General features: G+C 37.0%; 1 protein-coding gene across 1 annotated transcript in view; it reads right to left on the bottom strand.

Moving 5' to 3' along the window:
- Positions 1-11366: 11366 nt before the first annotated feature.
- LOC115226053 (integumentary mucin A.1) overlaps positions 11367-25227 on the bottom strand; it is a 29016-nt gene continuing 15155 nt past the window's right edge. Inside the window, exons 3-6 of the mRNA XM_029797024.2 lie at positions 23575-23674; positions 17876-18004; positions 13879-14009; positions 11367-12101 (exon numbers count right to left, since the gene is read on the bottom strand). Coding sequence (XP_029652884.2) covers positions 17987-18004; positions 23575-23674 — 118 coding nt within the window. The 3' untranslated portion in view covers positions 11367-12101; positions 13879-14009; positions 17876-17986. The remainder of the gene's footprint in view (positions 12102-13878; positions 14010-17875; positions 18005-23574; positions 23675-25227) is intronic.

Here is a 25227-nt window from a genome sequence, read left to right as displayed (position 1 = left end):
GGACTACATTATCTAATGTGTCCTTCCTTGTCAGCCTTGATCCAGCAGACTTATAATCGAAGATGTTCCACACGTAACTATCTTGTCTTATTTTCAGGCATAGTATACCAAGGACTACATTATCTAATGTATCCTCACTTGTTATTGATGTTGTGTTTCGTCCCTGGTCAGTCCTTTGATCGAAGCTATTCAAACCGTGATCTTCATGTCTTTTATCAAAACATAGTGTACCGAGGACTACACCATCTAATGTACCCCCTCTCTTGTGGATTGGAGAAATTTAAATAAAAATGGAGGATTGTACCATCTTTCACATTCATTCTATTACTTGTTCCAGTCATTTGACTGCGGCCATGCTGGGGTACCATCTTTAAGAATTCTTAGTCGAATGGATCGATCCCAGGACTTCTTTTTAAAGCTTATTACTTATTCTATCGGTCTCTCGGGCCGAACCGGGACGTAAACGCACCAACATCGGTTGTCAGCTGGGTGTAATGGGGAAAAGCACAGACGCAAAGATTCTCTCTCGTGTATGTGTAAATATATATATATATATATATATATATATATATATATAATATATTATATAAAATCCGTTCCGTCTGTCTGTGTGTCTTCCAGCATCTCGGGCATCCTCCATCCGATTGCGCTCAAATTTGATATGTAGATACCGACGGTATCAGGGCGTGTAAAAGTCTTGAAAAAATGACAGAAATCGATTCCAGGTGAGAATGTGATCAATAAAGCCGTTTTTGTCCTGCTTTTCTTCCGTCAACCTGTACATAACTGCACCTTCCATTTTTTGATGTTTTTGTACTGCTTAAAGACACGTTTCTTTCCTGCCAAGCTTACTGTTTAAACCATGTTTGTGTTCTCCCAGTCAACAGCCTTATCATTACTGGTACTTTAAACTCTTCGGTTGCATATTTGTGTGAATAAAATCGTTTTTCTTTAGAATAGAAAATAAGTCTATCTTTATTTCTTCTTTTGCTGGTGTCTCAAATTTAGGTTAAATCAATGTTTCTTAAAGGGGTGGCCTATGGGACAGTTGGACCAGTTGTTTTGAGAGGGGGCGTTTTGCTCGTGTATATATATATATATATATCACGTGATCACGTGACAGACCAGACCATGAGTTGTTGCTACACATCGCTGGTCACAATGCGTTCGCATTGTTTTAGCCTTCGAACGGCGCCAACCCGCTGGCTAAGCGAGCAGGCCAACAGAAGAGAGAGAGAGTGGTGAAAGAGTACAGCAGGGATCACCTACCCCTGCCGGAGCCTCGTGGAGCTTTTAGATGTTTTCGCTCAATAAACACACACAACGCCCGGTCTGGGAATCGAAACCGCGATCCTACGACTGCGAGTCCGCTGCTCTAACCACATATATGGAGAGTATTGTAGTTCGCTTGAAGCATTGTGTATTATTTGTAAAGAATAAAAAGATTTGAATGGTTCAACAATGCACTATATTACAGACAACGGACTAATAAAAGAACTGGTGTAATTTAGTCATCCATAGTCATCCATAGTATATGCATATATAATATATATATATATATATATATGCATATATATATATATATATATATAGATATATTATATATATATATATATATATATATAGATATATATATATAGATATATATATACATATATATATATATGCATATATATATATATAATATATATATATATATATATATATTATATATATATATATTAATATATATATATTATATAATATATATATATACATATATATATACATACATACATACATTATATTATTTATATTTCGGTATAATATTCCTTCATCAGATATTCTTAGATGGAGTCGCTGCTATAATCGGTTTTCCAACGACTTTTCTTTCCTTTTTTTTTTTGCGTCTCAGCAGTGGTCCCACGATGCTCCTTCCGGAATTCCTCATGAGAAGTGTGTGGGGTCGGCCATGTATCAATCTCGTGTGTGTTGGTACATCCGTAGCGCTGCTTCTAAGTTACGTATTATACGTGCAGCTTCCTTTTCCCCTCTACTTTTTGCTCTCTTTCAGTGATCGTCGAAGGGCTAGGCTGCGAAATCCGATTTTAGGTGCTAAAATCGGATGCCAAATTCTTAAACGCTGCCTAAAAAAAAAGACATAATTCCCAACATGATCAGGAACATACACCTACCCTCGTGTTTCCGCAGCCTTGTCCTTCGACGATCATTGAAAAACTGCGCACGTTTTTCCACACGTGTACACATCGTCACGACAATCGGGATTGCCCCTCGGTGCTGGGGCGCGACCCATCCGACTAGACGCCGCCTCCAAGCCAGTTCCGTGCACGACTGCAATGCGCTGGTCGACCGATCCCTCCGGGCCAACATCACCCGGGCTGAATCGATCGCCCTTCGCGACCTCCCTCGCCGCAACAACATTGTCGTCAAGCCAGAAGACAAAGGTGGAGCAGTGGTGGTGTGACGCGCGGACCTATACAGGGAGGAAGCGCTCAGCCGGCTTCGAAACTCCCTCTTCTATCGGCTTCTCCCCTTCGACCCCACCCCCTCCTACCCCACCCCTCCTACCAACAGCGCGTGTCCTCCACCATCCATGACCTCGTCTCCTCTTCTGCTCCCCCCCACCACCACCAACTTCATCGTCCACATTCTATTTCCTTCTCAAAATACATAAACCCGACAACTCTGGCTGCCCCGTTGTTTCCGCTCGCAATTGTGCCACAGAACTCATCTCTAAATGCTTTGACCGCATCCTCGCCTCCTTAGTTGCTGCCCTCCCATCTATATATATGACACCAATCACGCCCTTCGCCTTTTCAATTCCTTTTCCTTCTCTCCCGGCCCCTCATATCCCCTTTCAACTTGGACAGTAAATCCCTATACACGGTGATTCCCCACAACGACGGTCTCTTAGCCCTCGACCGTCGCCCTCACTCTACACCCAGAACCTCCACCTTTCTTCGTCTGGCAGAGCTCGCCCTCACTTTCAAATGCTTTACGTTCGCCGAAGAGATCTACCGGCGAATATCCGGGGTCGTTATGGCAACGAGAATGGATGCCAATTTCGCCAACTTATTTGTTGGTCACATCGAGGTCCTAGTATTCTCCCAATTCCCCAGACCGACCCCAGAGCCATACGGCCGCTACATAGACGACTGCATAGGTGCCACCACCCTCTCCCGCCAACAACTCTGCCACTTCATCTCTTTCCTCTCTAACATCCATCCCTATCTCCAATTTACCTCTACCATCTCTAACACCTCGGTTAACTCTCTTACCATTAACCTCCCCTTCCACTCTCTCACCACCTCCGCTTTCTACAAACCCATAGATTGTTACCTCTCCCTCAACTTTTCCTCCTCCCACCCCTCTAACACCAAATGAGCCATCCCCTACTCTCGGTTCCTCTTCCTCCTACGCTTGTGCAGCCGGGACAAGGATTTCGAAACCTAGTACCTTGCCCGCGTCGTCTAATCGATCGCACCTCGACCCTCTCGCTTTCCCCGCACAAATCCCCTAACCGCACCCCTTTCCACCCCTCCACCCTACCCCTTCGTCGTCGTCTCCAGCTAGAGATGTTCGGCTACGCACGAACACCCCCGTTGCCCGTCATTTCCGCCCGGGCCAACCTCTTCACCTCTAATATCTCCGTGTTTGGCCTCGCCCTGCACCACCGATCCACAAACTCCCGACTCCGCCTGGAACAGCGTTACATTTTCAGTCTACAAACACAAATTCCTTTCGGACTCAACACAACCTCGAAACTGCGATCCGGTGCGTATCACTTAGGCTTACGAGAAAGGGATGGCCTCCCTTTGCAAATACCATAAGGGCACAGATAGTGTGCCTAAAGCCAGCTGGAGACGATGATCTCCTGGAGTAAAAGCTACAGTAACACCCACCCTTTGTGGTTAGCCATATTGAGATGGCTAGTGCACTTTACGTTGTCGAGCGGTTACTGTTTACATCCCGTTCAGAGATTTAATAAAACTTTTTATTTATTTTATCTTATTTTATCCTCTCTTATACCCACTTTTTTCCACTTTTACCCTTTTTTCGATTTTTTATCGTTTTCTTTCCATCGAATTGTTTAACTTTATAATTGCATGAATTTTTTTTATAATTGTATTAATTTCTTTTTAGTCCTTTAATTTTAATTATTTAATTTTTTTATCTTGTATCTGTTATTTTTTGTAATTTTTATTAATTTTTTATTTTCACATCATGTACCCTACCCCTTTTCCCCTGTTTCCCCCTTTTTTATCGATCTTATTTTATTATATTTTATTTTATTTCTGTATACACGCGCACATACACTCATGATAGGCAAAAAATTCTATCGACTTCGTGCTTCACTGCAAAATGGTATGATTCTAATATATTGAGCCTTCTGGCCTCATCTCGAGGCCCCGTTCTTTCCTTTTCCCTCTTCCCTTCTTTTGTTTTAAGAATTTTATTCACTCTGATGAAGCTCCATGTACCAGATCGAATATGAAGATGACGAATATCATTTTTGGAATTTCTTTCGTATGTACCAACTGATATTGGCAGCCGAAACGGCCGTAAGAAATGTTTTGTATTAAAAAATTAACCGATGTTGGTCAATTTGTTTGTTGATCAAAAGTTTACTCCCTTTTCTGATTATTTAAATTTGATTCCTCATAAACTTTAGTTTATTCTGTTATTACCTGTATCCTATGAACATAGTGTACTTGCATATCCATGCCCAGGGTCAACATAGGTAAATGATACCGGAAGTAAGAACGGATATTCTCATCACTTAGACGGTTATTCCAACCGCTAACTCTGCTTACCTATATGTCTATATATATATATATATATATATATATATATATATATATATATATTCAACAATATTAAGGAATGGCCCTGAGAGGCCGTTCGACTCACTTGAAAGAGCAGCGAAACTCAATCGCTAAATAGCAGTAATTCTGAAACTAAAGGAGAAATAAGAACATTTAACCTTTACATCTTTGGACTATGCATAGTTTCGACGTACTTATGTAAACCAATTCAATTAAATTAAATTAAATCCTTTTACAATTGGCCTGTCTCATCAGCAACGAAGCCAAGGAAAATATATACCCACGAGGCAACACCAGCGAAGCTTCGAGTTTATATACTCTAAATTTTCAAAATCCACCGTCATCGCGCCATCTACTCAGCAGCAAATATAAACTGCCGATACAATTTCAGAATTTGGCAAAAAATCATTAATTAATCAATATAAGGGTAGCAAAAAATTAAAGAAAAATTTTCCGCTACCAACGGTCAAGTGAGAAAGAAAAAATAGTCTGTGACTATTTTTTCTTTCTCACTTGAGCGCTGGTGGCGGAAAATTTTTCTTGAATTTTTTGACTACCTTATATTGATTAATTAATGATATATATATATATATATATATATATATATATATATATATATATATATATAGATAATATATATATATATATATCTATATATATATATAGTATATGTATGTATATGTATGTATATGTGTGCATGTATATGATATGTATATATATGTATGCATGTTTATATATATTGGAATGATGTTTCTCGACACCACACATAAAGATATCAACGATAGCATGTAAATATTGGGTTGAAAAACCGTTTTTATACGTTTATTAATAGCTTTCTGTGTACTTCAAGAGCTGTTATTTTAAAGTAGAAATATTTCACGTTCTCCCGAATGCTTGTAGAATTCTTGTGATGTCAATAATGCGCACACACACATACACACACCACATATATATATATATATATATATATATATATATAACATGTATACATATATACATGCATGCATGTATGTATCTATGTATGTATGTGTGTATGTATGTATGTATATATGTATGTATGTATGTATGTATGTATGCTATTGATCGTAGCAGGTGGAGAAGGATTGTGCATTGAGGGGACAGCAACGTTTGGGAAATCTCGAGCTGCACATGAGAAAGTAAGGAGGGATGTCAGGAAGGGCATCGCTTGTAACACTTCCAGATGGGAAGGGTCTTTTTATGATGCTGACATGCAGTGTCTGTGCAAGAACCTGCCTCAGTAAAGCTGGACTCAAGAGTCATCTTCGTAGTCATAAAACGAGACAGATGAGTGACAACCTGGCCACTGATGGTGGTGTAACACACCTTACTAATCATATCTGTTGGGCATGTGGAAGAGAGTGTAATTCGGAGGAGGACTTAAACGACATGCAAAGGTACATGAAGCCCAGTTACACTACAGCCGCTATACCAGTAAAGGTTTTAGTGCTAATTTTGTACAGACATTGTAGATCTTTAGCTGGGCTAAAAAGTCACATTCGATCACAGCACCAGTATGGTTAATCTTCGTGCAATGGCCATACTCGATAACGAGGGGGCTGCCATAATATATATATGTATGTATGTATGTATGTATGTATGTATGTATGTATGTATGTATGTATGTATTGTTGTGTGTGGTATGTGTGTATGTATGTATGTATGTATGTATGTATGTGTTCGTGTCTGTGTGCACGCAAAGGCTGTGTGCTGATTGACAATTCTACCAATAATGTATTCAGAGACTGTTGTATCTGGGGAGAGTCATTCTCTTTTAGTGCCTTATTACTTAACACACTCACCGGTTCGATTTCCACTCATTTACTTATTTAATTTTCGTTGCGTCTTGCAACTTTTTCAATAGTCGTTGATTCTGTCCGTTATTCAAGCTGCATTCTTTTTGTTTGCTTATGCGCATGTGTGTGGGTCAGTGTGTGTGTGTGTGTGTGTGCATACACATGTATGTATGTATGTATGTATGTATGCATGTAAGTGTGTGTATGCATGTATGTATGTGTGTGCGCGTATGTATATATATATGTATGTGTGTGTATGTATCTTTCCATGTGTGTGTGTGTGTGTACCTCTGTCTCCTTATGTGTGCATGTCCGAGTGTGTCTGTGTGTGTGTGTGTATGTGTATAGGTTTTTGTGATTATGTACTGTGTCTATATGTATGGATGTGTATCTCCATGTGTATCTTTTTTTTAATTAGGGCTGAATCCTGGAAATGGTGGTAGTATGTTCAATGGAATCTGCACTGTCATTGATAGAGACAATAAAAAGGAGTGGACCCAGCACAGTTCCCTGTAATAAATGGAATGAGAAAACATACTGGTCAGTTGTGGAACAGCAAAAATCCATAAACAGCTGTTCATACAATTGTCAATAGAATGTGATGTAGGACTTGGGTCAAGTCAATACACAAATCTCTATAACGAGACAGGGCTCTTTCATGAACTGGTTAGATATAACAATTTTACAAATTTTTTTAGGTAAGTGTCATAAAGTTTTCAGTATACTTGAATTCCAAATTACTAATTAAAAATAAGTGGTCTCGAGTATCTTTTCACCGACTCCAGCGTAGGATAGTTTATATAACAGTATATTGTGGTCGGCTCTGTCAAAGGCCTGGCTGAAATCAAGGTATATGACACCCGCGTTGGAGCCCACGCTTCGTGCATTTAAGATGTCATCAAAGTGGCGGAGGAGCTGTGTTAGATAGTCCTTCCCACCACGAAAGCCTTGCTGATTGCAATTTAGAAGATGACTAGCAGTATCGCCCGGCGTTGCTCGGGTTTGTAAGGGAAATAACTATAAAGCATTTTTAGGGAGTTATAGCCAAAAAATGGAAAAAAAATGATGGTAAATTTTTTTTAGTTAAAAAGGTCGAGTTGCATCCCCTAGACAGTCTGTGGTTTGTGTTTCTGATTCTCGACCCCATGTCGAATTTATCGATTTTTTTCAGAACTGGGGGAACTTTTCAAAATTTTCGCTGCGTTAGTTTTGAATTATGACATTGGGCTATGTGTGTGTCAAGTTTCATCAGAATCGGTTGAAAGCTGTGGTCAGGGTGAGGATACAACCTGACAGACACACAGAAACACACACAGACAAACTGCCGTTTATATATAGAGAGATTTTGCTCTAGAAAGGCTGTTATTCTTGGTCTCAACACTCTCTCAAATATTTTGATGATATGTGAGGTGAGTGAGAGCGGACTGGGAGCAGTATATATATATAACTAGCAGTATCGCCCGGCGTTGCTCGGGTTTGTAAGGGAAATAACTATATAAGCATTTTTAGAGTTACTTCCCTATTAGATGCCAATTCGGGCTTTCTTAGCCATTTCTGTTTTGGTTGTGTTTCAAGCCATGAAGTCGTTGTTCTAAAAGAACGCTGGTCTCCTTGACAACGCTTTACGACGTTGATTCCTTACACTCCTTCCCCACAGCTTCACGAGGGAGGGAAGAAGGGGGAGAAGCAAACAGGTGCAGCTGTGACCATGGACGCCAACTCCGCCGCCATCGACACACGAAAAATTATGCCATTAAAATGGAATAAAAAATGATGTTAATTATTTTTAAAATCGTAGACTCAGCGTAGACGCGCGCTAATAGCCAGACGGGCTCGATATGAATCACGACTATAAGCTATCCGAATCTGGTTAAACTGCACCGCAAAATGTGGGAGTAGTTAGGAATCTAAATCGAAGGGGACAGACACTCACACAACTACAGTTTTATATATATAATGTACCCTATATCTATAATGATAATTCACTCCCTGATAGTTAAACTGCGGTACTTCTTGTGACGCACATTGTGAATCTTGAGGGTAGATACAGAAGTACCCGTCTATATAAATTCAGAAATGCTGTTTCTCTTATGCGCGGGCTAAAACTACGCGCCTTTCTAGTCAGTTAAGGTGAGACAGTGTCACGTGACAACTTGCTGGGGCTGCCCGCTGGAGCCTATGAGGCAGGTATTTAAAGAGAGAAACTTGACAAGTCAGTCATTCACCGGCTGACACTCGCATACGATACATCGAAGAGGCCAGGGAACAGAAGAAGAAGAAGAAGAAAGAAGACATGCACCCAACACGTGGTTCCTCCTGATGATGTCTTGAGTTAACTGGATCCTATAAAGGAGTTGTTATGGTAGCAGACCACGAAACACGGTTGTAATTCCCCCTGATCGAGCGTGCATAAGTTTGTTAGCATTTTCAAATTTATAATCTTAGAATATCATGCTGAAGAGGGAAATGAATTTTACGCCATTCTAATCCTGAAACGCGTACACGATTAATTAAGGCTGGTTAGTTTCGTTATTTTTTCTTCTTTTTGCCTATGTCAGATACGAGTATAACTGTCTGTGGAGATATATTGTAGTAGAAGAATTAGTAGTTTTCACTGCTATTTCAAAATTTCGGTATGCGGTGAAGCCACTTTTGCTGATCTCTTAATTATGTGTATATAAATAGATAGATATGTAAATACATGAGTATATGCATGATTATATGTGAATATAGGCAGATATATAACCCATATAATATGTACTCAGTATATTCATACACACACGCACAAATATATACATACATGGTTATTTATGATATATATATATATATATATAATATATATATAATAATAATAATAATAATAATAATATTAGGGAGTATATCCAAACTTTATGTCTATCACTGTTTGAGTTGCCTAATAGTGGTTTATCTCTAATTTAATTATATATATTTGTTATATATATATATATATATATATTATATATATATATATAATATATATATATATATATATATATTATATATCTATATATATATATATATATATAATAATAAATATTAGGGAATAATCCAAATTTACAAGGAAAATCAGATTTAGGATTGAATCCAATTTTATAGTAAAATATTATATAATATAATTAGAGACAAAACACTATTATTTAACTTCATAGGTTAAAAATTGCAAAGAAGGTCTTGAAACCACCTGATGAATGTCCATAGAAGTGACAAGAAACGATCGTAGTGGATATCTTAATTATATTTATTTTATATAAATTTTTATGTATTGGATTAAGTCTTTCTTTATTTGATTACATAATAGTGGTTTTGTCTCTAATTAATATTATATATATATATGTTATATATATATATATAATATATATATATATATATATATAATATATATATATATGTATGTATATATATATCCCATATAATATATATATATATATATGTATATATATATGTATGTATGTATTGTATACATATAAGCATACATGTAATATATACATATATACATGTATGTATGTGTGTATATATATACATGTATGCTTATATGTATACATATACATACATACATATATATATATATATACATATATATATATATATATACATATATATATATACATATATATACATACAATACATATATATATATTTACATGTGTCCATGTGAAAGTATACATACATATATGAAACAATGGCACCAACAACAACAACAACAAACACAATTATACACACAAAAAAACTCTAAGCCAAATTTTGTTTTATTTTTGTAGATTTCCTTTTTATTTTTCTGAGTTTTTTGTCTTTTCACCTGATTTTCTCATATTTTCTTTTTAAAACACCGCAAGGACTTATTAACCGGAAACTTTGTTCTTCGTTCATCTTTAACCCTTTATCGACCCTTTACATCAAACACCGCCATTTTTCTAAGAATGATTAATTTACAATTTACAGCCACGATTCTTCATTGATAATTTTTATTCTGTGATATTTCTGGAACATTCTTTTACTATCCACAGTTTATATACTTCCAGATATCGTCCGAGGAAAATCCAGCCCTAATTGTTTTTCCCTGTCTATTTAGTTATTATTTTGCTTTCAGAAAGTTCCGGAAGTAAAAGTGATGTGGTCTTCCGTAGTCAATATTGCAGTGAATATTGTGAAACGTTGTCATATCGGTCAGAATTATTGTAAGTTTTAAAGTTAGAATTGGAAATTAGGAAATTAAGGTTAGAATTAGTATTTAGGATTAGTTAAGGTTATTTTGGTGATTAGGCCTAGGTTTTAGGGTCAGGATTTAGGTTTAGAATTAGGGTTTAAGGTTAAGGCCAAGGTTTAGGAAGGGTTTAGTTTTAACTTAATGTTTGTGGGTTAGCGTTTTATGATTAGGATTAGGGTTTAAGGTTAAGGCCAGGGTTTAGGAAGGGTTTAGTTTTAACTTAATGTTTGTGGGTTAGCGTTTTATGATTAGGATTAGGGTTTAAGGTTAAGGCCAGGGTTTAGGAAGGGTTTAGTTTTAACTTAATGTTTGTGGGTTAGCGTTTTATGATTAGGATTAGAGTTTAAGGTTAAGGCCAGGGTTTAGGAAGGGTTTAGTTTTAACTTAATGTTGTGGGTTAGCGTTTTATGATTAGGATTAGGTTTAAGGTTAAGGCCAGGGTTTAGGAAGGGTTTAGTTTTAACTTAATGTTTGTGGGTTAGCGTTTTATGATAGGATTAGGTTTAAGGTTAAGGCCAGGGTTTAGGAAGGGTTTAGTTTTAACTTAATGTTTGTGGGTTAGCGTTTTATGATTAGGATTAGGGTTTAAGGTTAAGGCCAGGGTTTAGGAAGGGTTTAGTTTTAACTTAATGTTTGTGGGTTAGCGTTTTATGATTAGGATTAGGGTTTAAGGTTAGAGTTTAGGGTTATGGGTAGGGTTAGAATTAGGGTTTGGGTTTAGGGATTAACTTTAGAGATTAAGGTTAGTACTTAGGATTAGTGTTTAGGGTTAGGGTTTGGGGTTAGGTCGGGGTTTAGTGTTAGAGCTAGACCACAAGCTAAAGTGTAAATGGCGAAGCAGAACATACACTAAAGCGGCACCCATCAAAGGGACAGAGAATATAAGTCCTTGCTTTAAAAAGCTTGAGACAGACATCCTTCATAAGATAATCCAAGATTATCCTCATTCCATTCTTAACATTCATTATTTTTTTATTATATATTTGCTGTTTTTATTATTTTATTATTTTTTACTCTTTTTCATAGAGGAGTTTTGGGAATATCCGGCTATGTATTAAGTATTACTTGATATATTAAGCTGTTTCATAAGCTCCACCGTGTCCCAATAATAGACAGGGTCATTCCAGGCATTTGGGTTGCATCCTGAGTATTAGAAGTCTCTCGTGTCACTCCTGCCAACATCCAACTGTTCTTGTCTTTTACACTCTGGCATATCAACGCACCACCGTTCTCTTTCTGAAACAAAAATTTTATAATAGTTCATTCGTTGGTTGTTTGATTGGTTGGTGATAAAAGAAACACATGAAGAACGTAAATGTAAATAAGAATCTCATTACTACCGTACTTCCCTTCCACATACATCATATTCATACACACACACATACACGTACATTACATACATAGATGCACGCATACACATACATTTATACTGCATACATACACCCATATTTCATATACTAATCATATCTGTCGGGCATGTGGAAGAGAGTGTAATTCGGCAGGAGGGCTTGAACGACATGCAAAGGTACATGAAGCCCAGTTACAACTACAGCCGGCTATTACCAGTAAAGGTTTTAGTTACAAATTTTGTACAAGACATTGTAGTTCTTTAGCTGGGCTAAAAAGTCACATTTGATCACAGCACCAGTAACAGTTAAGCTTCGTGCAATGGCCATACTCGGTAACGAGGGGGCAGCCATAATAATAATAATATATATATATATATATATATATATATATATACATACACACACACGCACATATGTGTATATGTGTGTACATGTATGCATGTATATATACATGTCTGCATGAGTGCGTACGTATGTAGATATTATGAACGTAGATTTCTATCTTTATGAGTATGTGGTTGTGTGTATTTTATAATTATTTAATATATTTTATATCTTTTATCTTTCCACGCCTATTAGAGTAACTTCCCTTTATTCAACGTTTTTTTTTTCATAGCGTTTCATGTCTTAATAACTGATGAAAATGCCTAGCTCTCAGCTCCGGTGTTTGAAACTCTGAGTATTATTATGACAACTTACTGATTGTCCCGTATTATATATATATATATATATATATATATATATATATATATTATATATATATATATATATATATATTACATACAAAATTTAAAGGACTGACCACTAAAAGTGGACAGTCAATATGCTAGATATAGACGTCAAAATCGCTATTTTCCACGAAGAATGCTCTCAGAATGTATTCCTGAGAACACATTCTTCATGGAAAATAGCGATTTTGACGTCTATATCTAGCATGTTGACCGTTCACTTTTAGTGGTCAGTCCTTAAATTTTGTATGTAAAAAATATTTTAATCTTTTTTAAAAATTTTTTTTAATATGCTAGGCCACTGGTTTTAATTGATTAATATCAATTTCTACCCTTATTCAATTTATATATATATAAAGTTCAGTAAAATTTAGATTCAGATGAATATGGTAATTAAGTTAAAGGCACCATAATTTAGTATGGTATTATCCATATAATTCAAAATGGGGTGATTATAATAAAAATAAGCAACAAGGATATCCAGAGGTAATGCAGTACGATTGTTTCATGCGACTCTATTTAATTGAACAATGCAAATATTACATCAGTTTTAAAATGTAGAGCAATCTTCAGCTGCATAGAAATATAGAATTTAGTTAAGTTCAAAAGATTCATTTGTATAGTTATTCTATTAACCAAAATCACAAAGTAGATAGACAAAGAACATGTTTTATCAACATCATCGTTGTAACTATGATGCTCTACATTTTAAAACTGATGTAATATTTTCATTGTTCAATTAAATTGAGTCACATGAAACGATCGTACTGCATTACCAAATTTACTCGCACAGCTTCGATCAACCTGTATCTTTAGTAGAAGACACTTGCCCAAGATGCGATGCGATGGGACTGAACCCAGAACAACGTGGTTGAGAAACAAACTTCTTATCGCACAGCCAAGAAATATTTAAAATGTAAATCAATGCTAACTTACATACTTATTACATATCTGGACAAAATTGTATGCACAAAGTGTAAATGGTGGTGGTTGGTTTGGGGGGGACGTGCACGGACCTTTTATCAACCTCGTTTTTCCAATATCAACATGCATAGTGTTATCCTTATCTGAAATTAAGGAAAATAAATAAATGAACCGATGAAAAATACATAAGTAATTAATAAGTAGAATTAATGCGGTAGGAATGTGTAAGCTTTCGAGAAAACGTGAAATAATTTATTGTTTGGAATTTTGGATCTCGAAGCACATACATAAAGCTGTAAATAATAAGATGTAAATATTAAGTTGAATAAATAACCTCATTCTGGACAGAAAGATTTCAAGGTTGCCCGTGAGACAAACCCACAACTCCCACAGATAAATCCATAAAAACACACAAAATGCCGTTATGACGAGCATTCGATTATCATTTTACTTCTCAGAGTACTCGGTCTTGCTTTAAGTGATTCTGTGAGAGTAGACAGCAACCTGTTGTCAGAAGCCTCACAGGGTCTCTTTCCCCAAATTACAAATATTTGGTAGCTTGAATGTTAATTCGTGGGAGACACTTAACACTCAAGCACCAATCTCAAAATCCTATCTGTCCCCAGCAGAGCAGTTTTTGAGCCGGTTTTGCCCTCATATCGATTCCAATTTCTCCGACATGTTTCTCGAACTTGGTTGTTAGTACTCCGAGTATCCCAGCAACTACTGGGACAACAATTACTCTCCTCATTGTCCACACTCTTGCAATTTCGTCCTTTCGTAGTCTCTATCTTCCATCCTTTCTTACTCTTTCTCATCTACGCGTGCATCCCGGGTGTGGCAATATCTATGATCTTGGTTTCCTTTTTCTCTTTAATCCACTACAACAATGTCCGGTTTCCAAGCATCGATTAGGCAGTCACATTGGATTGTAAAATCCCACAGGATCTTATAACCATCGTTCTCAGTGACGTCTGCTGGTTTGTGTTTGTACCAATTCCATACTCTTTCCAGACCGTACTTTTCAGTCTTCTATTATTATTATTATTATTGTTGTCGTTTTATTATTATTATATTATTATTATTATTATTATTATTATTATTATTATTATTATATTATTATTATTATTATTATTATTATTATTTTATTATCATTATTATTATTATTATTATTATTATTATTATTATTATTATTATTATTATCATTGAATGAGACAGCAGTGCATGCCATCAAAGTGACACTGGGGTAAAATATACGAAGCCCAATATACCCATCATGACTACCCGTCTGATAAGCGTACACCAGGCACATGCATCACAACCATATGTGTGCGACATGGTGATCTCATATCAAGATAAACAGCACATGACCTTGCAGGTGGGGCCCAGTTAGAATTTTCTTCAGGTCGAGTAACCCATCCTACTCAAAAGGTCCCTGAATAAGGGTTGTTTAAGGATGTTGAAAGAACCACCCATGTTACCAGAGGTGAATTATTCAAACCCCAAAGAATCCCTCTCAACACATGGCTATGATGCTCCCCCACTACTTCTGCTCGTGATCAGAGATGCACATATCGTCAACCACTAAGGGACATGCTCAACTGGTTATGGTCAAACAACTGACAAGCAAATCTGTGGTATTGAGCAGAATATTGTCCCAAGTCCACTACTGTCACCGTTCTCTACCGTCGCCTTCACCACCGTCGACCTCAACGATATGTACACAGCAACTCGCTCAAGTTTAGCTTACACGCTGTTCGTGTATACACACCAAGGTTAACAGCACAACTCTACCGGCGAGATCTTCTGTACCGATGTAACCTGGCAAATGGATCGAAGCCCCAACTTCTACACGCGTAGTAACTGCTCTCCTCTTTGCCCCAACTTCATGGACACAGAACGAACTGCTATTGTGTACCTTACGAACTGGTATTTATCTCCATCTTGAGTCTGGATATTTCTATTTGTTCTCTAAGTTCACTCTTATACACACACATACACCTTTCCTCAGCGCCTGGCCTTGCGCACGCATCTGCACACATAGTTAATACACACACAAATGCTATCTCTGCCACAGTAAAACTTGTTACTGCTCGGTTCTTCTGGCCCAATATGCGACGATCGATTACCTCTTGGGCACGCTCTTGTTTGAGGTGCCAGAGTGCTAAAGTCCATAGACACGTTCGTGCTCCACTTGGACAGTCTTCTTCTCCTGGGGCCCGTTTTCGCCATGTCCACCTTGATTTGGTTGGCCCATGGCCTGTGAGTCGCGGTTTCTCATATATTTTAACTTGTATCGATCGTTTCTCACGTTGGCCGGAAGCTATTCCTATAGCAGACATTTCTGCTGAAACTGTTGCGAAAGCTTTCGTGTCTAACTGGATTTCTAGGTTCGGTGTACCGTCCAGTTTAACCACAGATCGTAGTCGACAATTCGAAGCGGTTTTATTTCGTCAGCAATCACGAATCCTGGGGATGCATCATATACGCACCACTAGTTACCATCCCGCTTCTAATGGGATGGTGGAGCGTTTCCACAGGCAACTTAAGGCCGCGTTGCGTGCCTCGCCGAATCCACAATCGTGGACTGAATTTCTTCTTATCGTCCTGCTTGGATGTTGGATTGCGATTAAAGCAGACCTTGGTTTTTCTTCTGTCGAGCTCTTGTATGGTACCACACTGGCATTGCATGGTAGATGTTGGTGCCAGACAAGTCACAGTCTCTTAATTTAGAGTCTTGTGTTGCTCGTCTACGCAGATATTTTTCTACCCTTCCTCCTATGGGTCCCCGACATCAAAATCCTTCTTCTAATGTGCTATCAGATCTTGATTCTTGGACACATGTTTTTGTTCGTGATGATTCTGTCAAAGGACCTCTTGTTTCTCCTTACAAAGGACCTTTTCGTGTGATTTCCCGCACGCCGAAAGTATTCAAACTTGACATTAGTGGTCGTTCGGAGACCGTCTCCGTAGATCGTCTTAAAAGGGCATATTTTGAGGTGTCAACATCTTTTGATGACACCGCTGCTACAACCATCGTTGAACCTTCACATGCACCTGTGACACCACCACCATTTACACATGCACCTTTATCAACACCAACATCGGCAACACCACCTTCGTCGTCGCAGCCCGCCTCGAACAAACCTTATGTTACGAGGTCAGGCAGAACTGTTCACTGGCCAAAGAAACTTTCAAAGACTATTTATATTTGACATTCTCAATTGTGTTCCCAGTGACAGTTACGATACTTATTGAACTTTGTTCATTTGAGTATTTTTTGGTGCATTCTTATTTATATTGTAAATTTTGTTTTGATTTGTCATATTGTGTGCCATTTTGGTTATTTGGTAAACACCTTATTTTCTGAAGCCACTACAACGAATTTTGTTTCATGCTTCCGCACTCGAGGGGGAGTCTTTGTAATGACGTCATTTTCCAGTGTGCGCACACGCAACGTCATTCTTCAGTGTGCGTGTGCGGGGATGGAACCTTCTGGAAAGGCCTGGAAAGGCCTAAGGAAGTTCCCTCATGCACATGCGCTAGAGACTGGAGAAGAAAATTCTATCGCGTTCCTTGTTAGCGTCGTGACTTGAGACACGGCTATTGTAGAGAAAGGACGTGTTAAACGTGTGATCAGCTATTCTCCTGTCCTTAGACGCTTAGGATTTAACCTGTTCTGTTGCTGCTGAATTTGTTGTAAGAATCTTACAAAGGTTAAAATTCAGCCTTGCTGTGTTGAACCAAGTGGATACCAATATACCAACGTGCTTCATTTGTAAATAAGAGAATAAAGAATCTTATATATTTTTAAAGTTGCGTTTTGTTCCTGACTGGTAGTTTCTGGAAACAAAAAGAAAGGAAATTGTGTTGCACCCAAGTTGCACCCAAAAGTGTAAAGAATCAACCAGTTCCCTTTACACCCTGTATATGCTGGTATACTTCCCTAACTGCATAGATAATGCAATAAAAAATGGATGGATGATGCTAAGACTGGCTAAGGACTCACCTTGGACATACGTAGCAGCGAAACAATTTTCCATTGAATAATCGCTTTTTTTCTCAGGAATACAAATAGGGTTGACACATCCAGATACGGTAACATTCTCCTTCAATTTTGTTAATATAAATGGTGTACCTGAAAAGATATTTAAAAAATAGTTTTTTATAGACGCAGGAGTTGGTATGTAGTAAGAAGCTTACTTCTTAACCACATGGTTATATATATACAAATTAAGTACTGAACACGAAAAGTGGACAGTCAACATGCTAGATATAGACGTCAAATCTCCATTCTCCACAAAGAGTATGTTCTCAAATAAAAGAGAACATACTCTTTGTGGAGATTTGACGTCTATATCTAACATGTTGACTATCCACTTTTCGTGTTCAGTCCTTAATTTGTATGTAAAAATATTTTAATCTTCGGATTCTTTTTAATATGCTAGACCACTGGTTTTAATTGACTAATATCAATTTCTACCTTAATTAATTTTATATATATATATATATATTATATATAGATATATATATATATATCTATATATATATATATATATATATATATATATATATATATACTATATATTATATAAATACCTATCCTGGCAAAGAAGCCGTATCCCAAAAGCCTCATAGAGAAAACAGAATATTTTATCCGCAGTATGAGATGGCAGGAAAGAACAACACAATAACACGAATAAGCACGGACTTAAATTTACGAAAAACCCACCACCAATCTCGAAATGGGAACCTTTCGACAGGGAACTGTTCGAACTTGTTAGGAAGATTAAATTTCATGAAATCGGTAACGCATTCTGGAAAACAATGAACGGCAAAATAAAGAATATTAGGAATTCAGATATAATTTTTGTGAAGTCCGACAAGACAATAGACGCAGTAGAAAAAAGCCTTTATGTCAGACACTTTTCAGATCGTATTAGAGACACGTATAAAAAATGGTAACTTAGATGAAGAAGTGAATTTCAAAGCAAGTAGAATCGCTGCCAACCTTAACGTTAGCGTGAGGATTGAATACCTTCTCCCCTTTATTATCTTAAGAAGCACGATAAAGCCAATTTTAATTGAAACCTGAAATGCAAATTAGTTAACACAAGCCAAAACAGAAATAGGAATTATTGGCAAAGTAACTTAGACTTTACTTTAAACATGTGGAGAATTAGATTTACTGATGGGGTAACAGTAAATAGTTTATAGTAAATATGGTTTAAGGACATTAGCCATCAAAGTAACTGTAAATTTATACAGTTCGATATCGTGGACTTCTACCCGTCTAAATCCAGACTTCTGCTTCTTAAGGCACTGGATTTTACTAAGAAATACGTAAACATTGACAGTTCGGATATCGATATTATGTTGCATGCCAGAAAATCTCTACTTTTTTTTCGACGATTCCACCTAGGACAGAAAGAGTGAAGACCCTTTATTTGATGTGCCGACGGAGCAGAACTATGTATGATAATACTGCACAACTTACATCTAGGATTTCCTTTTATAGATGCAGGATTATATAGGTATGGTGACCTTATAGTCACGCGTAATATGAACGAACATGAAATCAATGAACTCAGGAAGATTCTTATCACTTTCTTCCAAAGAATGAGCTTACAAATCACAATCGATACGAACCTAACTAGAAGAACCCTCTTAGACATTTGCCTAGATTTACAATTAGATAAATTTAAACCCTACCGCAAGCCTAACGTAAAGCTGGGCTATATTAACAAATGGTCCAATCACCCATTTATAATTCTTAAGAATATAGTTAGCAATATTGGAAGGTGCATACTATCGATATCTTCGGACGAGACAGCATTTCGAAAAGCCACCCCGTACTACAATGATGCATTAAGAAACATTGGATTGTCTGAGAAGATCCAGTATAGTATAACGAAAATATCCTTAATAGACTACGCAGGACTAGAACCAGGGATGTTTTGTGGTTTAATCCGACCTTCAGTATCGCCATAAAAACTAATGTGGGTAAAGAATTCTTAAGACTAATTTCCAAACACTTCCAAGAAAACCACAAACACCACAGAATTTTAAAGAGGAGAATGCTTAAGATTAGCTATTCTTGTGAGAACTTCACCTCTTTAATCAACCAAATTAACGCAGAGACAATTAGTAAAACCAAAGGTGCCGAAATAAATGACGAACCTAAACACAATTTCAAAGACCAAAGTTGCTGTCCCTTAGAAGGAAATTGTCTAGTGAAAGGAATTGTTTATAGGGCTAAAGTTCAAATGGACAAAGACGGGCACATATAAAACATACACGGGTACTACGAAAAATTCCTTCAAAACCAGACTATATTCTCATAGAAATTTCTCCAAGCACCAGGAGAAAAGAACTGTAATGAGTCTGGAAAATATATATGGCAGATAAAGGAAGAAGAATTTATTTCTAAATTCACTGTTCCGTTCAAGAAAAAGCAACCCATGCAGACACAGAGCGTCATGAGTTATAATTTATGCTTGGTGAGAAATTCTTCATCTCCTTAAGTCAAAAGACAGTACTCTTGAACTGCTGTAGACACACTTCCAAGTATAGGATGAATAACCAAAATATTCTATACGGATAGCAAAAGTAGGTTTTGGGATTTACTAAATTCACATAAATTGACCTGGAGGAATCACAACCGTGCTTCGTAGTCTGCTACCACAACAGCTCCTTTATAGGATCCAGTTAGCTCAAGACATCATCAGGAGGAACCACGTCCGGTTTCGGTCCCTACTCCTCTACCGTTTTGACGTGGTGGCCCCCTTCCTTTCGGAGGTGTCTTCAGCTCTGGTGTTGGGTGCATGTCTTCTTTCTTCTTTCTTCTGTTCCCTGGCCTCTTCGATGTATCGTCAGCAAGTGTCAGCCGGTGACTGACTGACTTGTCAAATTTTTCCCCTTAAATACCTGCCGCTAGTCTCCAGCAAGCAGTCCAGTAAATTGTCACGTGACACTGTCTCACCTTAACTGACTAGTGAAGGCGCGTAGTTTTAGCCCGCGCATTTTCTAAACGACCGTCACCTGTTTACTTTTGGTTACCCTCCCCTATTGTACCTCTCGATCTTCTCCTTGAGTGCTGCGCTTATGACGCTGAGGACTTGATTATGCCGCCATGTATATCTTTCAAGTGCTAGTCTGCAATTTGATAGAACATGTCTAACCGTCGCTTTCTCTCCGCATTTACACTCATCAGTTTTGTTTATGTTCCACCGGACTAAGTTCGCCGGTGAAGGTAGAATGTCGAAGGTAGACTTGATCAGGAAGGATGTTCTTGCTTGTTCCCAAGCCCAAAGTTCCTTCCATGAAATTCTGCGGTTGATCACATATTCCTCCCATATAAGGCACTGTCCATTTTAACTGCATTGCACCAAATGTACATTTCGCCTTACTTCTTCCTTCTTTCTCACTTCGTATACCACTGCCTCTTTCATCTCTTTTACTCTGCTCTTGCAAAATGGCCTGAAATTTTGCGACCCTAGGCTGGTTGTAGCTTCTTGCGTCGCTCCGACTATATCTGTGTGCTTTAGTTTTCCGATAACCCTGTTTACTGCCTCTTCCGCCTTCCATTTCCTCCCTTTTCGTACCTTTGGAGGGTTTTCCCGGATGCTCTGATCTTTTGAATACCTTAGCATCATTACTGTCCTTGCCTTTTCTGCCCTATATTCTTAGGCGATTGATGTTATTGTTAATTGCAGCTCGGCTTTTCCATATAGTGCAGTTGTATTCAGTGGTTTCGGCAGACCAAGCCATTTTCTGATAAACACACTGCATCTTTGTTCCATCCTTTCTGCTCTACTTGAGGCTATTTCGTACATTTGCAATGGCCACATTATTCTTGGGTACAGCCCAATATAATATATTTATGTTTTGCTGTTCAATTTATACACACACTCAAACTGCGCAGCCGTTAGCGAATACAACACGGCTATATTTTGAAAATAAGTTACCCAAACAAATTCAAATGCTTATTTGTCAAATTGGAATATATCAAATCATATATTACATGTACCATAGCAATTTAGTCCAGTCTTGATCACAAAGGTTCGATAATGTATACTATATATATATATATATATATATATATATATATATATATATATATATATATATATATATATATATTTAAAAAAGAGATGTGGAACACGAGTTGTGATATATAAAAAAAGGAATGAAGAAAATGCTGACAAAATAATTTAAGTAAGGGAGAGTGTATTTAATTAGGTGAAAGTTCTTTTTACCGGTTGCACATTTGTTATGCTTATCAAAAGATATTTTTTTAAGAGAGATAGAGTTCCTTTCTGATAGATTTTTTCCCTCTTATCTGCAAACAGATATATATGTATATATATATATATGTTATATATATATGTATATATATATATATATATATATATATATATATATAATATAACAGATATATATGTATATTATATATGTATATATATATATAGTGTAAGATGTAATCTTCTCATCAGGAAAGAAAGAGAGCTCTTTCAACAACAAAACATTATAACAATTACGATGACTGCCTACATGATAAACAAAACGTTATTAAGTATTTAAAAAAACCGTTATTAGAATTGACGTCAAAGGTAGATAGTAGGAAGAGAAGGGTTAAAGGATTATAAGTGGGGAACAGATAGAGAGGGAGGGTACGTTGATTAAAAGAATGTCCTATAGGCTTAGGAAAGAATTTCTCTATTGAGTGGAGTGCACGTCAACTAATTATTCAACTATAATGAATATCGAAATCATTTATATGAGTTAAAGGTATGTTTTCTGCCGGTGTTTACATTTGTACGATTTCTCTACAGTGTGTTTAAAAGGGGATTCTTAGAGAAGAGAATATGGAAAGTCCAGAGTTGCAAATGTTACAAAATCGCTTGCCCTATCGAAGAAAGATAAAGACATTATGCACCAATTTAAATTAAAAACTATATTGTTGTCTTTAAGACGCCAAACTAATTTACTTAGCCCTGTACTATGTCGCTTTTTACTATCCCTAAATGATGAATAATGGTTTGAAATTCTCTTGGATAACTGGGAAGTGGACGCACCGATGAGAAGATTGCATCTTACACCGTTTATTCCTTTGGAATAAAACCATGTTGTCTTCGAAACATATGTCGAAAGTAAAGGAATTTTATTAGTATCTTCGTTCAACTCCATTTATTTATTTATTCATATATATATGAGTATATATATGTGTATATTTTATGTGTGTGTATTTCTGTCTCTGTATATATCTATCTGTATTTGTCCTCCACTAGTGCCGGTGTTGGTGTATTTGCATCCCCGTAACTTAGCGGTTCGGCAAAAGAGACCGATAGAATAAGTACTAGGCTTAAAAAGTAAGTACTGGTGTTGATTCATACGACTAAAAATCCATTCAAGGCAGTGCCCCAGCATGGTCGCTGTCCAATGACCGAAACAAGTAAAAGATAAAAAACTTAAGAACACGTGGTAGTAGTGGTGGTGGGGTGGGGTTAACAATATTAGTAAACGGGTATCTTTGTTACCTTCTGGGTGCAGCTGGATATTATAAAGGCGCTTAGAAATAGTGGGTTCTCTGATAAGACTGGATACGTAAAAACACTGGGGATACACAGCAACAACAACAATAATGAGAACAACTACAACCAAAAGCAATGATAGCAACAACAACAAGACCAATATGATCAAACTTACCATAACCTCTCGTTCATTTTCTTTATCTACTTCCAATTTACTTCCTGTTACACTTGCGCCCTGTTTCTTTCCAAAGTAATAATTTAGCCGATATCCTTTTCTGAAATAAGACAGAGGTTAGCTCCCTTTATTATCTTATCTTCTCGTAACTACAACAACTCCTGCGTAGATCAATAAGTTCGTGTCTCTTATATACTTAGTATCAATCCTGCTGTTAACAAAATCTACATTATCATTATTATTATTTTCATAAACATCCAACAGATCAAATTGTTGGAAAAGAAAAGAATCCTAACATCAGGCTGCAAAAGTAGCTTTAGATGCCAAGAACCCTCCTAAATATCCTAAATATCCTTAATAACAGTTTTCTGAAACCGCGCTAAACTGGGTTTTATGCCCATTTCCTCTATTCATCTGTTCAAATGTTTAGGGATAGTTCCCAATGCACCCATAACTACTGGGATACATTTTACCCGCACTTTCCATAGTCTCTGCAATTCAAAAGCTAGGTCTGGTGCTTTACTATTTTTTCTATACCTATCATATTAATTTTTGCCTCATTTGTGACGGTAAAGTCAATTATCTGGCACTTTCTATCTCTCTCTCTCTCTCTCTCTCTCTCTCTCTCTCTCTCTCTCTTCTACTATCAAACCAGGCCTTCTAGCTTCTATTACTCTGTCAGTCTGAATGTTAAAATCCCAAAACATCTTGTATTTCTCATTTTCTAGTACTTTACTCTTCATACCATTTATCAGTATTTCAAATACTAGCTTTCTACATAACTTCCAGTGGATTACTCTCCCTAGATTGTTGCGTCTTTTCTTGTATTCTTTCTCTTCCAGCATGCTACATTCACTTACTGTATGAGTTACACTTTCCTCTTTTGATTTGCATAATCTACATTGAGAATCTACTTGGCTTTTGTCTATCTTGGCTTTTATCCAATTAGTCTTTAATACTTGATCTTGTGCAGCTACTAACAAACTTTCTGTCTCCCTCTTCAGCCTTTCTTTCTGCACCCATAGCCATGTCACTACTATTATTTGCTGCAATTTATCTTTATATATGATAAGACAGGCAGAGAAAAAAGATGGCTGTGGATGACTAAAAGTGATTTAAGACAGAAAACGGAGGCTCTAATCTGTGCTGCCCAAGACCAAGCACTGATAGCAAACTACATAAACTACTGAATAGACAACACATCAGAAAGTGACAGATGCAGAATCTGTGGACAAAAGGTGAAACCGTATGGCATATTACCAGCCAATGTACGCCACTAGCCCAGAAGAATATAAGAATATAACACACTACACTTTCTCAGCCCGAACCCCATTCTGATATCAGCACTGAAAGTATACACCATATCAACAAGGGAACTGACTTGGGCTTCATCTTTACCATAAAGTTTGATATCATCCATGAATAACAAATGGTTGACTTTTTGTTGGCGGCTTTTGAATGTATACCCAGCTTTTGCTTTCTTCAAAAGGTCCCTGAATAAGGGTTGTTTAAGAATGTTGAACAACACACCCATGTTTCCAGGAGTGAATTATCCAAACCCCAAATAATTCTTCTCAACACATGCTATGATGCTCCCCCACTATTTCTGCTCATGATCAAAGATGCACATATCGTCAGCCATTAAGGAATATG

This window comes from Octopus sinensis, linkage group LG29 (genome assembly GCF_006345805.1).
Source record: "Octopus sinensis linkage group LG29, ASM634580v1, whole genome shotgun sequence".
Taxonomy (NCBI): domain Eukaryota; kingdom Metazoa; phylum Mollusca; class Cephalopoda; order Octopoda; family Octopodidae; genus Octopus; species Octopus sinensis.
This window is presented reverse-complemented; position numbering and strand designations above follow the sequence as displayed.